We start from the raw sequence: 14,322 nt of genomic DNA on the forward strand, positions 1-14,322 counted from the left end.
TTTCAAATATAAACTCAATAAATAAAATCTGAACGAACTATGAATCTTAATCTTTGTCATCTTTTCTATGTTCTTTTAATGTTATATAATATTAGTCGTTGTTTAGTTATTTAATGTAGTAATGTATATTTTTTACTCTTATTTACATTATTATACAAATAATAATTTTTTATTTTTTCTGAGAAATGCCCCATGCCTGTTCAAAAACTTAAAACTAGCCAATTTTTTTTTCTTTAACATTCCTGCTTAGCTAGGAAATACGTTAAAACTTGGCCCCCATGATTATCGAGGGAGTTGCCTTTTGAAAAAGTGGTCTTGAATATGTGTTCTTCTGAATTCTTGCGAATCTTTATTTTTAACAATAGAACAGTTGGAAAGATAAACTGGTGCAAACAGTGCTTAGAATATCTTTATAATATTTCCATTAAAACCTGGAAACCCACCTGTTTTGTTCATGATCATAAGTTCAGAGTTAACATTACAACCGTATTATATATAAACTCTATCGGAGATTCCAGAATTAGTATAGAAATTCTAAAAGAAAAATTTTATACTTTAAATTCATCCATTTGGGATCAGGATCGATGATTAGATTTGAACTTACACATTATTTAATGTTTTATCTCCAGCGGAGTTCATAATTAGGTTTCTATTTTTACAATAAAATAAAGTTACTATTGTATTGTATATATTGTACCTTATGTCCTGCTGGTCCTGGGGGCCCTATCGGTCCAGCAGATCCTGCAGGCCCAGTAGGGCCTATTGGTCCAGGAGGACCGGGCGTCCCCGCAGGACCCACGCGTCCTTCTGCTCCAGCAACACCTTCTGCTCCTGTTGGTCCGGGTGGTCCCGGAGGTCCCGGCTCTCCAGGTTCCCCCTGAATTGTTACATTAATTTTATGTATTAGTGTTAGAGCTATGCTATTGTGTAGATGAGTAAGTAGTTAGTACAAGTTTTATAATCTTATTTAAGATCAAGAGAATCTTTAGGTTAGTTCAATGTAAAACATTGCATTTGATAGTGTTTTTGGTTAATATAAGTTTGTTTAGGAAAACTTGTGTATAACATAAAATAACAGTTAAAACTAATAAAAATCCAACTTCATGCTTATGAAACACAAACACGGAAAACAAGGCTAATGATACTGAGATCTAAGATTTTCGCGAGTTTTATTCATTTAAATGAAACTAGTATTATTCGGATATACTACGCGGATTTTATTATTTAAAAACTACATAATCCCGACGTTTCGGTTACTTTGCAGCAACTGTGATCACGGGCACACGAGGTGTAACAAGGACCAACTGACAGACATTCACACCTCGTCTGCCCGTGATCATAGTTGCTGCAAAGTAACCGAAACGTCGGGATTATGTAGTTTTTAAATAATAAAATCCGCGTAGTATATCCGAATAATACTACTTTCATTTAAATAAGCTAATGATACTGTTGACACTTGAAGAATGTTTTTTACTGTTGACACTTGAGGAAGTCATGCTTCTTTGATATGCTTCAAGTTACATTTGTGAAAGAAGCATCCTGGACTTACCTTCAACTGTATGACGGACTGCGCTGAGATGTTGTGCCCCGTCGCCTGCAGGGCCTGCGCATACAGCGCGTCAAAAACAAGCAATCACACGTCACAACCCTTCCACATTAAACAAGACGGATGCAAGTTCTTATACATTACGTCAGATAATGTAGAAGAGTTGTTTAGAAAACGATCTGTACGTTTAGATGATAACTAAGCTACGTCGATATGAACATCAAATTACAGCAGAAAAATGTAAAACTTAAGCGCAAAACAACATTTTAAAAAGTCGAGAACTCTCGACCGCCCGAAAAAAAAAATAGCACAACAAAGCCCATGGTCGCTATAGCATGCGACACGTGGTACCTTAACGGCTATGATCTCGGCGGTCGTGTAGGGGCTCATCTTATAGTTGTCCACTGATCTTTTGACTCCCTGTAATCGCCGCAATACGATATATATAATCATCTCTAAATTTTTACTCCTCAGTTATAATATAAATGCTATGACTGATAATAATACTTTGTAATGAATGCGGACACTACAAATTCATAGGGTTATGAGTAAATTAACATTTCTTTTTTTTTTCGGTATAGAAGAAGTCTTTACAGATAATGCGATAATGTTCCTCTCATTATGACATACCTTCACTGCAGAGAAAACATCAAAGCCTGGACTGCCATGTTCTCCTTTTTGTCCCTTGTCCCCCGGCCGACCCTGAAACGAGGAAATACTAATAAATATCATATTGACGGATATCGCCAAAAAATATTTGGGCCCATGGGGAATTCTTTTATGCTGCAATATTTAATTATTAGACATTGTATAGAAGGCATTCACTCACCGGATCTCCTTTAGGTCCGTCCAGTCCTATAGGGCCCTGAAAACGAAATAAACTATACTGTTAATATATTCATCAATAGTCTATCGAAGCACTTTATTTAATTTTTACATTTTAAGAGTTAGAAAGGAAGATTAAGAAAGAAAATAATGTTTAGAGTTTAGTGGAAACGTCTCCAGTGGAATTAATGTCAATCGGAGTTAGATTTTCCTATATTTTTAAAATCGATGTAAATAATACTATAGCAATTTTAGATAATATAGTCCTAAACTGTTTTAGTCATGCACATACGCAACTGAGATTTTGGTAGTAACACAATGAAGTTTCTGAAGTCGGTAAAATATTATGCAGATCCTTCGTCAGGATTGTTTACTCAGTCTAAACAACCTTAATCATATGTTTGTAAGTCAAACTACAGATATATCTAGAGTTAGGACGCGGGACATGGTTAGGCAATTTGTAAATGGTTGATGTAAGGTTAATGAGGCGCAAGGGTTCTAGCGACACTACGGGGATCGCCAGCGCGGCGCTTACCATGAAGCCGCGCTCGCCTCTATCGCCCTTGCTACCCTGAAAATTCAAACCGTATCGTTAACATGCCCTACATTTTGAGATATCCTAACCTCGGATGCAATAACTGCACTGTGGTTTTAACTTAATAAAATATACGAGTGACTTGCTCATGTTCGTTAAAGAAAAGAGTATATCAAAAGTAACACAAATACATAGGTATCGTAACTGTAAATATTTGTTAGTAAAGAATAAGGAGTGTGTAAAAAAGAATTATTTTGTAATTTAGAATATTAATTATAAGTGTTAAAGCTTAAGGGGAGCGCTATATACAGAAGATAAAATGAATAAAAAGCAATATACCGGGAATCCATTTTTCCCCGGAGCTCCCATCAACCCCTGCAAATAAGTAAAACAATAAAGGATGTTGAATAGCAAAAAAAAAAAACAATGATTAAATAGGGAGCTAAAATAGTTTCAAGAAAGTCCAAGTAGTAATTCGTACCGGGGGGCCTGGGTCACCGGGGTCACCTTTCTTGCCCTTCTTGCCACGCTTGCCGGGGGGCCCGGGAGGACCTGCAACGTTAGGAATTCTGTTAAACAGTAAATATTTAAGAACTAACCTTTTTTTATAAAATATTGAAGAATGTTAATATTTTGGAAGTAATTAACCGGAGCCGAGCTTGATCATTAGTGCAGGACTTTTTCTACATAGGTATTTGAAAGGTAAAGGCAGGTTGTCGCGGAGAGCCCTCGATAGCGTGACGTCACTACAAGAGGCTTTAGACCCGAGCACTCTCCACGACGAACAAATAACAGAATTGTCACTTGTAGGTACCTCGCCCCTCTCACTCTTATCCGGGGAAATAAACTACCTTTTTTATTGTCCTTAATATCTTGTCCAGTACGTATCATAGTGAAATGTGGACAGTAACATCAAAATTGTAAGCTTAGGCAGGCCATACTTTAAAACGATGTTTATAATGATAGGGATTACATTTCACATTTAAGTTGAATATTTTATACAAATTATGTTTACTTATTAAATATTACACACATAAATATCAAGAATTAAGTGGATCTTTTAATATCGTTCACTTGTTCGATAATTTTTCTTTTGCATTTTTATATTTCTCTGGTTGTCCGTATGGTGTTGTATAACTTCTCCAATAGACACAGTACAAAGATTTGAGACAGTAAAACATTTCACAATTTGAAGATATCAGCAGAATGCTTAGGTTTTATATGAGAGCCAATAACGAGACCGTCCTCGACTGAATAAGTCATATCTGTCAAAAGGATTTATTATAGGTCCTTTTACCGATAGAGCAGACTTAATACCGTGCTATGCAATTAACAGTTCCGCTGCGTCATGTTTTATGATGGCTACCGTTCACCGTATATCGTACGACAAAAGCCGGCCGTAAACCGTACGTCTAGACTGTAGGTACAACCGGCCGCTCGTCACTCAACTCCATTGACCACTGCTCAAATAACTTATGGTGAGTACAGACGACATGTCAGATAGGTCACGCGGAAAACACGCGAAGACAACTCACGATCAAGACTAAATTGAGTCATCACAAAAAACAATTCTAAATATTTAATTTCTTTTTTTTTATTCTGTTATGAAAACGTTAGCGGTTTATCTTTAGCGTCCTAGAATAAGGGGGTGGTTAAAAATACCAATCTATTATAGAAGTTGCTTTATGGCAAAAATATATTGATGAAGATAAGAGTTTTAGGGAATAGAACTCAAATCCTATATTATGGTTTAACTTGTTATGCAAACATTTCTATGTAAAGGCTCTCACAACCAACGATGAAAAAACGCAACGAATTTGAAACAAGATCATCCGGATAATCGGATAGTATATGAGTGCGTGTGCGTATGTGTGTGTGCGTATGTGTGTGTGTGTATGTGTGTGTGTGTATGTGTGTGTGTGTGTGTGTGTGTGTGTGTGTGTGTGTGTGTGTGTGGTAGTTATAATGCAGAAACAGTCAAATTCTTTTATATAATTTAGACAATAAAATAATAATTACTTGTAAGACGCGGGGTTCCTTGCCTACACATCCTTGTAAAAATTATAAGACGATACAAAGTGAAGCCTGCGGCGTCTCCTTTGATCTCCGCCCTCGATGAATTCATTTCACATTCAATTACGTTTTGCAAACAGTTTCTATCATCTTAAAACACGTCTCTTGCTGACACCCTCCTCTTATTACGCATAGAGGATATACCCTATACAATACAATAATATTATGTAGAAACGTCAGTATTGTAAAATATTATACTTTTTTTTGAAATATGCTTCTTTTACTGTTAAAAAATTAATCCATTAAATGTATCTTAAAGAAGTGTCTGAGTTCTGAAGTAAATTATAAAAATATGGAAACTAAATTGTATGATCATATTCGTACGTGCCAACGAGTTCATACACTAACTATACAATGTGGAAGCAGAAATATTCATGAAAAATAAAAGATATATATAATGGGTGTCTACACACACACACACACGCAAAAATATATATATACATATAAGTATAGAGTTATTTTGGTTTTTATAAATTTGTGATTTGATACGAATTAACTTTCTTTCTTTCATTTATCTTATTGCAGCGATTGTTGCTGGTAATATACTTTACGGCGTGAATTGTAAGAGGATTCAACAAACAAGTTCGGTGAAGTCTTTCAATGGGCTCATTCTTATATAACCTTATATTTAAACTCGTCTATTTAAACATCTTATTTTCTTCAACTTCTATTACATTTTTAATAAAAATTATCAATTCGATACTTCAGATTTATTATAAAAACATCAGAGAACGGTGATCAATGTTGAGTAATTTAATATAAATAACCTTCTTAATGACAACTATTTACACAGTACAATATCAACGGTCTGTGTGCTATAGTTGCAGTGGCATTCCTGCTCAAATATAATTAATTGAAGTGGGATTTGACACTTATAAACTGAAAATAATTCTTAATTTGTTATCTAGATATTATAGGAGTAGGAATAAAGTTCCAAGCATAATGAACCTCACATAAATTGTCCAAGTGACCTAAATGCATATTAAATTTAATAAAGTACACGGTGGCCAAGAGCCAGGCTCTTCTCAGAAGAGAAACACACAATTCGGTCCAAATCAAGATCGTAGGGGTAAAGTTTATCTTAGCTATTTTACATTTCAGATCACGTAAAGAATTGAGATAGAACAAACACAAAAGTTAGAAGTTTGTTTCAGAGATGAATTGGAGAAAGAGAGATGGAGGGAGGGAGTATTAGTTGGAGTATTTATTTGTCTCGGGGTCGCAATTGCCCCAATAACATTTAATTGCGTGGCCGCTGTCGATAAAGCTCCTTTAATTAAATATCAAACATTCCTCTTGTGCCTCCGATGACTGTGAGTTGTTCACCTCCCACCCTACACACTGCTACAGAGATCAGCCGATGTTTTAAAGCGTGTGAAATTTGTACACATAATACATATATTATATTGATTTGAAATATTTCTTTCATTTGTCACATTAAATTTTCGTCGGCTTTTAGTGTCTGCTGTCTTAGTTGTAAAACATAATATTTACCCAAAAATATGTACACAAAATCAAGTTAGTATGGATGCCAAAAGTCCCTTAGGATGGAGAGCAATGCAAGGTCCTTAACTTGTTGTAGTAATCTCATCCGAAATACATATTAATATGTGTCTCTAAATACTTATATTGGCATCGTCAAATCGCACGGCATTGTTCATCTCTCTGTTAATCATTTTCTTCCACAACTAGTTCGGAAATAAACTGGGGCGGTCAAGATGACCTGTCCTCAATTAATGAACCTTTACATCCCCGCTTGCAACGAATGCAACGAATGCCAACTTCAACATAGTTTAATACATACGATTACCCTTAGATTTGTTGAAGAAAGGATCACAAGCGGCTAAACCGGCACTAAAGTGATACTTAGTTTTTCCTAAAAAGTTTCTTTTCACAGTTGATATAATCCTTAAAACCTTTATATGATTACTTGAAGTATATTATGTGCAGGCGGCAGGTAGCATCGCGTGCTAGTGTCTATATTGATGATCATATTATGAGACCGTTCGTTCCTGCGCTCCCAGTTTGGATAATCCAGTTAGAACAGCGAGGTGTCGGAGCATTCAAGCCGATATTAAATTATCCCCACTTAGGCGCCATACTTCAAAAGTAATCTTATTTTTTATGAACGGTCCCTAAAATTTGTAATGAAAATATTGTGTTTACCGTAATCTGGAGATTACTAGCGTGGATATGCGCTAGTACAGCTAGCCATGAAAATAAGCAGTTTTGTCGGCCTATCGGCATTAAAGGTTGTTGAGACACTTACAGATAACGACCTCGGACAGCTCTCCGGTCCGATGAAGACTATTCTTGCTTAAATTAATAACTATTTAATAAGAAGCTTGTTCAAAGATATAGAGATGTTATACGTTCAATTATAATATGTAAAGATAAAGTTTCTTTATTTTATTTTTTGTTTTAGATCTTATTATTATAATTATAAATATTATTATTATTATTAGTAAAAATGACTTACATTTTTTATAAAAATATGTAGGCTGTAATTTAATTACGTTAGCACATTCAAGATTAGATGATTAGTTCATAGAGAAAAGTTCTCAACCAACAGGTGCACGTGTGAATGACACGACGTATTAGTGTTATTGTAAAAGTAAAAATTTCACGCAGAGGATAAATATTATAATTATAATATTTACATTTTGTTACTAGCCTTTATGACAGCCTATTTATTTCTCAGATAAGCCTAATTAGTCCAAAATGATCACGCAGAGATCTCGATGAGCTAGTTTAATTATCTTTTCATAGTGTGAATGAATTAAATAATATAATAACATATTCTAATGATTTGATAAGAGTCACTAACTATTTTTAAATGTTCCATTTTTGTTAGATTTTTCTCCTATATAAAAAATCAGATATCAGATACATGTTAAAAGACAAACCAGATTTAGGAGTTCTTTCTTTATAAATAATTGGAGTCAAAGAAAGTAAACTCGAATCTAAAGCTTAATACTCGTAAATACATTTTATTTTAATGGACTAGTTCGTGTCAGGCATCAATGAAGACAGACGCTACTATTAATGTCAAGTTATTTATTGTATTTGCACTCTATGTACATTGTAACTACCCTCAATCGCCTTCATAAACCTGAATAGCTTTTCCTCCGCTCAGCAATACTTGGTAACATTTAGACACAAAGAGTAAAGCATTATAATGCATCAAGTAGTTATACTGTTGAGGCCGTGCAATTATTCTTACAACAATGCCTATGCTTATTACTTTAGAGATCACAGCCTCCTCCCCTTCCTCCCCTTCCTCCCCCCACAGGGTTAATGTTTACTCGGAATCTGTTCCTTCTTTTGTCTCTTTAATTTTGTATAAAGATTAAAAATATGCGTTACAGGTTAGGCAACACTGTAAATTGTTTTTTAATTTTTTGTTTCTATATTCAGGCCGTGGAACAGTTGATTTAAAAAGATCCGAACACCTTAGACCATTAAATTTTTCATCTTTAATTTTTGTGTGATCACTTACTTATAAGCAATAAAGTGTTATTTAGTGAATATATATGACAAAACATTTTTTTAAACCATGTTACGTTGTTATTAATATTATGATTCAATTATTATTATTATTTGATGTTTAGGAACAGCTTTGTGAAAGAAGGGCGGCAAAGTGCATATTACTTGAAGCAGTGAATAATTTGACGCAGCAACACCCTCCGATGGGTTATTGAATCGGCAAAAAGCGTTCAATTAAAAGTCATGAAATTTGCACATTTTCATGTCGTCTGCCAGTGACCACGATTGTTGCAAAGGAACGGAAACGTCGGGAGTATGTAGTTTTAGAAAATAAAAGTAAATCTGATAATCTTAAATTTATTTAAAGGCGGTTTGATTTTCGTTTTTTCGATATTCATTAATAGGAGGCACTCGGCAAGTCGTTCGCTCCGCGTCTTATTCATTATTAATAACGTCAATGTGGCATGTTGCATCACATCACAACAGTATATTTCAAGATAAAGCGACTTTTGTTAATATCAACCATCATAGGTATAATATTTAAGTTACTAAATGAGTATTTTGTGTTTGATGATTTATATCAAAGATGTACATAGCTATAGTAATTAATAATAGCTAGAGTATTTCATTCAGTTCAATTTATATTAAACAATTTTAGCCACAAAATTGAAATGCATTATACACACGTGTCACAAACGAGAAACGTCATAGTTTACCGAAATTTAATTTAGTGACGAAAGCATAAAAGTTGTCATGAAGAGTTGATGCTGAAGTTTGATGCAGACGAGACGTAGGAAGCGACTTTGCATTATAATGTGGCTCCCACTTCAACACTATTTATGAGATTCATACAAAGTACAGTTTGTAACATGTTTCAAGCACTTCAACCTTCACCGCTTGAAGCACTTACCTTCCAATTAAACAAAGGAATTAACTTGATGAAGTCATAGAAATGAGTTAAAAGTGTGGCAGTCGACGAACAACTTCCTTTGAACATTATGTATATAAATTTTTATTGAGTTTATATTTTGTGAATTCCAAAGGTCACTATTTAATGTATAGCAAGCTTTTTAACGATTTCAGAAAGTGAAAGTCTTCAAATCTACCGTTGATAGACCTTTACCGACTTTTTCGTTCATGGTAATGTCCATATAGTAATTTTTGCAACAAAAGAATTACGTACACACTACAAATATTACCAGACTTTGTTCCTACAATGTTTTTTAATGACTTTAAGAAATTTCAATTAATATCGATAATTAGAGTTTCTCTAAAGTTCTCGCTTTTCTAAACGAAGGTTTCTTAATAAAAAGAGGCATAAAATTTTTAAATTACAAAAGTTTTTCTGTCAGTTTACTACATGGTAATGAAAACCAACTTCAAAATACTGTCTTAATACTGTCTTATGTAAGATGTTACAAAACTCTGTTCTCGGCTGTAACTTAATTTGAGTGTGACGAGTGTCTGGGAGTGTCCTGAGTGTCGTGTCCGCGTGACGAGTGTCGAGTCGAGTGTCGGGTGTCGAGTGTCGAGTGTTAGCCTGAGCGCTTAGCCTGAGCGCTTCTGTGTTTTTTCTCATTATTTTTCTTAAATGAGTGAGATTTGAAAGTGTGACTACATTCCTTAAAGGGTTCTACTTTCAACGGACTTACTGTTTTAGATTCATCACATTGATACCTGTTCGTTTCAACTTCACGTAATAATAACTTTCACTGAATGTTGTGATATTCATAAAACGTACAAATATAATCCACTGAAAGTTGACAAAGGGGGAACAATGTTTTGATAGTACTGTGCTGATGAATAGTTAAGTGATAGTTGAGTAAGGCGACGCCTGAACCTTGTAATAACCGCCTCTAGGATTCCCTGCTATTAACTTATATAATATTTACCTCAGTTATAAGAATACACGTTCGGTTAAAAACTGTCAATTGCTAGCAATTAAAAAGTTATTCAATTTTAATATTTTCTGTAATTTAAAACAGTTATACTAAAAGTTATGATTTAACAGTCAATGTTGTGAGTTTTTTAGAACCATATTAATGAGTCAATGTTGAAAGTGATAATTGCTAAGCCTGACATGAGTCTGACCTATATATTTAACTTATCCATCTGTGGCCCCAAAAATAGACTTACTTAAATTTTCCAAAAAACAAAATATATAACATTTTTTTTTGTTCAAATAGCAAAAACCAAATATTTATAAAAGATTCTGTAACTACTGGTGAAAGAATGTCCCGTTATATGCACAGAAGTTACAGTTTTATATGTCATTCAAATTAAATCAATTTAATGTTTCTGTTCCAGCAACAGCAAAATTATATGTATATATATATATATTCTTAGAAACAAGGTAAGAATTGACTTTTTAAAAAATAACATTCGATACAATTCCACCGCTAATTTATTAAATTTACACAAAAATAAAAACAATTCTAAATGAATAACTTTCAACTATCTTGATTTAAACTAATCGTTAAATGAAATCCGAATATAACACAATCGAAAGATTCAAACACACTTCTAAAATCTACTAACGACTAAACTATCACACCAACGCGCGTTACGAACGAAAAAGAGCCCTGATGTCCTCTGACAACTGCTTATATGTCGTTTGAGTCTCTCCTACCCTCTCATATTCCTACATTGATTCTCTTCTACCCTCTCATATTTCTACACGGCCTTTCCTGACATGAGCACGTCCCCGGGCTCCTTTGTGTTTAACTTTCTTGACGTCCAAAACGTAGTATTAGCACCAAATGCAGGAACTTCTTTTCATTCGCACTAGACGTATTCAGTTTTGAATGTCTTGACATTCCAGACGGGCTTGGTTGCGGCTCAGTCCCCTCCACAGGCAGGTCAACCTCCGGAGGCAAGTTGGCGTCATGACACAAGTCTTCTCCCTCATTGTCTACGTCTGAAATTGAGAAATATAACGGCAGAAATCTTTTCGATTTTTGATTTAACTCAACAGTAACATCATGGTTAACGTCAATGTAAAGTGAGCTAAACAAACATAGCCCACACAAAGTGGTTGTAAAACATCCCAATAACCAACCACTTGGGGCGGGACTTATCGGAAGATCGCTCCCTCACACCTCGTCAGAGACCCACAAGGAATTGCTTGAGGCATGACTTGGTGTGTGTGTGAAGGTTATTATAAAAACATGTTCCAAAACATACCATCTGATACAGGCAATGTTGGCCGACTAACATTCCATAAATAAACTCATGATCTTTTACAACCACAGCTCGATAGACAACTCACTATCAAAGTCAAGCTTCCGAACATACTAAATTAATTCCTAACCAAGAGACCAGATCCTCAGGATAACGTATCCGATGCACTCCAAGATAAACAATTATCCCAGGCCTATGGTCCCTCCTGGGATAACCGAACCCGATGCACTCCAAGGTAAACGGCTATCCCAGGCTCAACGTACCTCTTGGGATAACCGGCCCGATGCACTCCAAGGCAAATGGTTATCCCAACCTAAGCGTCCCCTCCGGGATAACCGGCCCGATGCACTCCAAGGCAATCGGTTATCCCAGACACAACACCACTTCTAGGACAACCGGGCCCGATGCACTCCAAGGCAAACGGTTGTCCCAGGCACAGCGCCACTTCTGGCATAGCCTGTCCGATGCACTCCAAGACAGCTATCCCAGACCCAGAGATCTAACCTCTAATACAGCGTGTCCGATACACTCCAAGACAAACGCTCACATCGTAACAAGTAACTCATGTCTCCTCGCTTTAACCCCAATACATTTAGAGATTTGTGTCAAAACAAAATTAAAATAAATAACACAATGGGATTAAGTTTCAATAAAATCTCAAAAGGAGTTTTAGTCAAAATTTCAGGCAGAATAAGGCAAATACCTCACCATCAAAGAAAGCAGAACACACATCGGGAGTCCATTCTCACTTCCACGGGACTATATATTCCGCAGCTGCTCGAGTCGATATGCCGTATGAGCCAGCTAACATCTGCAGCTCATATCGGCAGTGTGATAGTGTCTTCATAACCCGGTATGGTCCCCGCATACATGAGTCCAGCTTCCTTGTTGACTGAGCCACCTTGCTAACAAAAACTAAGGAATTTAGTTCAAAAGAGTGAGCTGTTTTACGTCTCTAGTTAGCATAGGCATCTTGACGAGCTTAGTTGGCACGAAGGAGTTTAGATGCCCTCTGACGACTCATCTGACGAAGGACCTCTCGATTACCACTTGAGCCTTCAACAGTAACGTCTCGTATCAAACTACGTTTGAGCGGTGTGGCAGCTTCAGTACCTCAACAAAACAGCTGGCCAAGTCCTTGACCCAATTAAGGAAATCAGTGCTTTGAAACATGCGCCCCCGATCAGTGACAATTAATTTTGGAGTTCCAAAGAGAGACACCATGGTAGTGAAGTGTTGCTTTAGTTCGTCAGTGTCTTGTCGGGACATGGGATACAATAAACAAAATTTTGAAAACGCGTCTATAATAATAATAAGTACATGACGGTGACCGTCAGTTTCTGGTAGGGGGCCCAAGGTGTCCATATGGACTGCCTCAAATGCTACGTCTGGTTTTCTCCCATGAATGAATGAGCCGTGAAAGAGCACGAGCTACCTTTTTATGAGAAAGGCAAACCAAACAATGGGAAATGTATTTTTTTTTCTTTGCAAATGTTCTCAACCCTGGGAACTAAAAGTGTTTTGTTATCAAGTCTACAGTTTTATCAACCCCTTGATGATCATGTTCGTCGTGAAAATACACATAAGACAGTCTATGGCCTTTTGGAATATAACAACAAAAATTATGATTTTCACCAATAGGTGAGAGCTTGACTTAAAGGATGTCATAACGACTAGGGTTTAACTGCCCATCCACCAGTTTTTGTTTTAGAGAGTGAGTTTTCTCGTCAGAAGCCTGAGCAACAAGCCCAATTTAGCGATCTTTTAATGGTACATAAGTTAACCGGATTGCGGCTAAGATAATCTGCATGGGACAAAAAACAACCTTTTCTATATTCCAGGTTAGAATCGAATTCTTGGAGGTATACCCACCACCGAGCCACCCTTGGCAACAAGTCTTTCTTACGTTGGGTAAGTTTTAACGCGTTACAGTCAGTAACCACGATGAAGTGTGCAACCACAAGATAATGCCTGAAATACTCTAATACCTTAATCACTGCCAGCGTCTTCAGTTCGTACGAGTGCTACTTCCTCTCAGCCCCCTGAGTGAGTCTACTACAATAAGGCAGTACTCGTTTACGATTTCCCTTATGCACTCTCATCATGACGACTCCGTAACCAATCGAGCTCGCATCTGTGTAGTATTTCTATTGGCAGCGTAGGATCATAAATGGCGAGTACTGGCTCACTTGTAAGACAATCTATAATGTACTCACGAGCGGCTTGTTGTTCAGCTCCCCAATGAAAGTTAATTTTTAGTAAGTGCCGCTATGCAAGCAGCCCTTTGGGCAAACCCAACTATATACCGCCTAAAATAGCTAGCTAACCCCAGAAATTGCCTTACTTGCTTAAGATTTTTTTTGTTCGGCTGAATCAATTAAGGCCCGCACTTTCTGACGACTTGGCCTATCCTGACCTTTACTAATCGTACGACCCAGGTATTCAATAGTGGTAGCTAAAAACGAGCATTCCTTTATTATTTGCTTTTCAAGCAAATCTGTTATTATGTCACGACCACGGATCGTTTCAGCGTGTGAGAGTTGATATGACCGATTATACACAGGAATGCTGGATTTAAGTTTAATTGACATACTACCTATGTTTACGGTTGATGTAGCAGTTCCCGTAATCAAGTACCGAGAGAATTCATTAATTATCCTCTTAGTAACCCTCTCTA

General features: G+C 36.2%; 1 protein-coding gene across 12 annotated transcripts in view; it reads right to left on the reverse strand.

Moving 5' to 3' along the window:
- LOC116768988 (collagen alpha chain CG42342) overlaps positions 1-14,322 on the reverse strand; it is a 183,026-nt gene that overhangs the window by 14,902 nt on the left and 153,802 nt on the right. For 6 of the 12 annotated variants that reach the window (XM_061529404.1, XM_061529409.1, XM_032659934.2 and 3 more), the window contains exons 2-9: positions 3,388-3,458; positions 3,246-3,281; positions 2,907-2,942; positions 2,376-2,411; positions 2,177-2,248; positions 1,898-1,966; positions 1,550-1,603; positions 698-877 (exon numbers count right to left, since the gene is read on the reverse strand). In XM_061529404.1, the coding sequence (XP_061385388.1) occupies positions 698-877; positions 1,550-1,603; positions 1,898-1,966; positions 2,177-2,248; positions 2,376-2,411; positions 2,907-2,942; positions 3,246-3,281; positions 3,388-3,458 (554 nt within the window). The remainder of the gene's footprint in view (positions 1-697; positions 878-1,549; positions 1,604-1,897; positions 1,967-2,176; positions 2,249-2,375; positions 2,412-2,906; positions 2,943-3,245; positions 3,282-3,387; positions 3,459-14,322) is intronic. The other 6 variants (XM_061529407.1, XM_061529400.1, XM_061529408.1 and 3 more) reach the window with 4 other exon arrangements.

This window comes from Danaus plexippus, chromosome 5, assembly GCF_018135715.1.
Source record: "Danaus plexippus chromosome 5, MEX_DaPlex, whole genome shotgun sequence".
NCBI lineage: Eukaryota > Metazoa > Arthropoda > Insecta > Lepidoptera > Nymphalidae > Danaus > Danaus plexippus.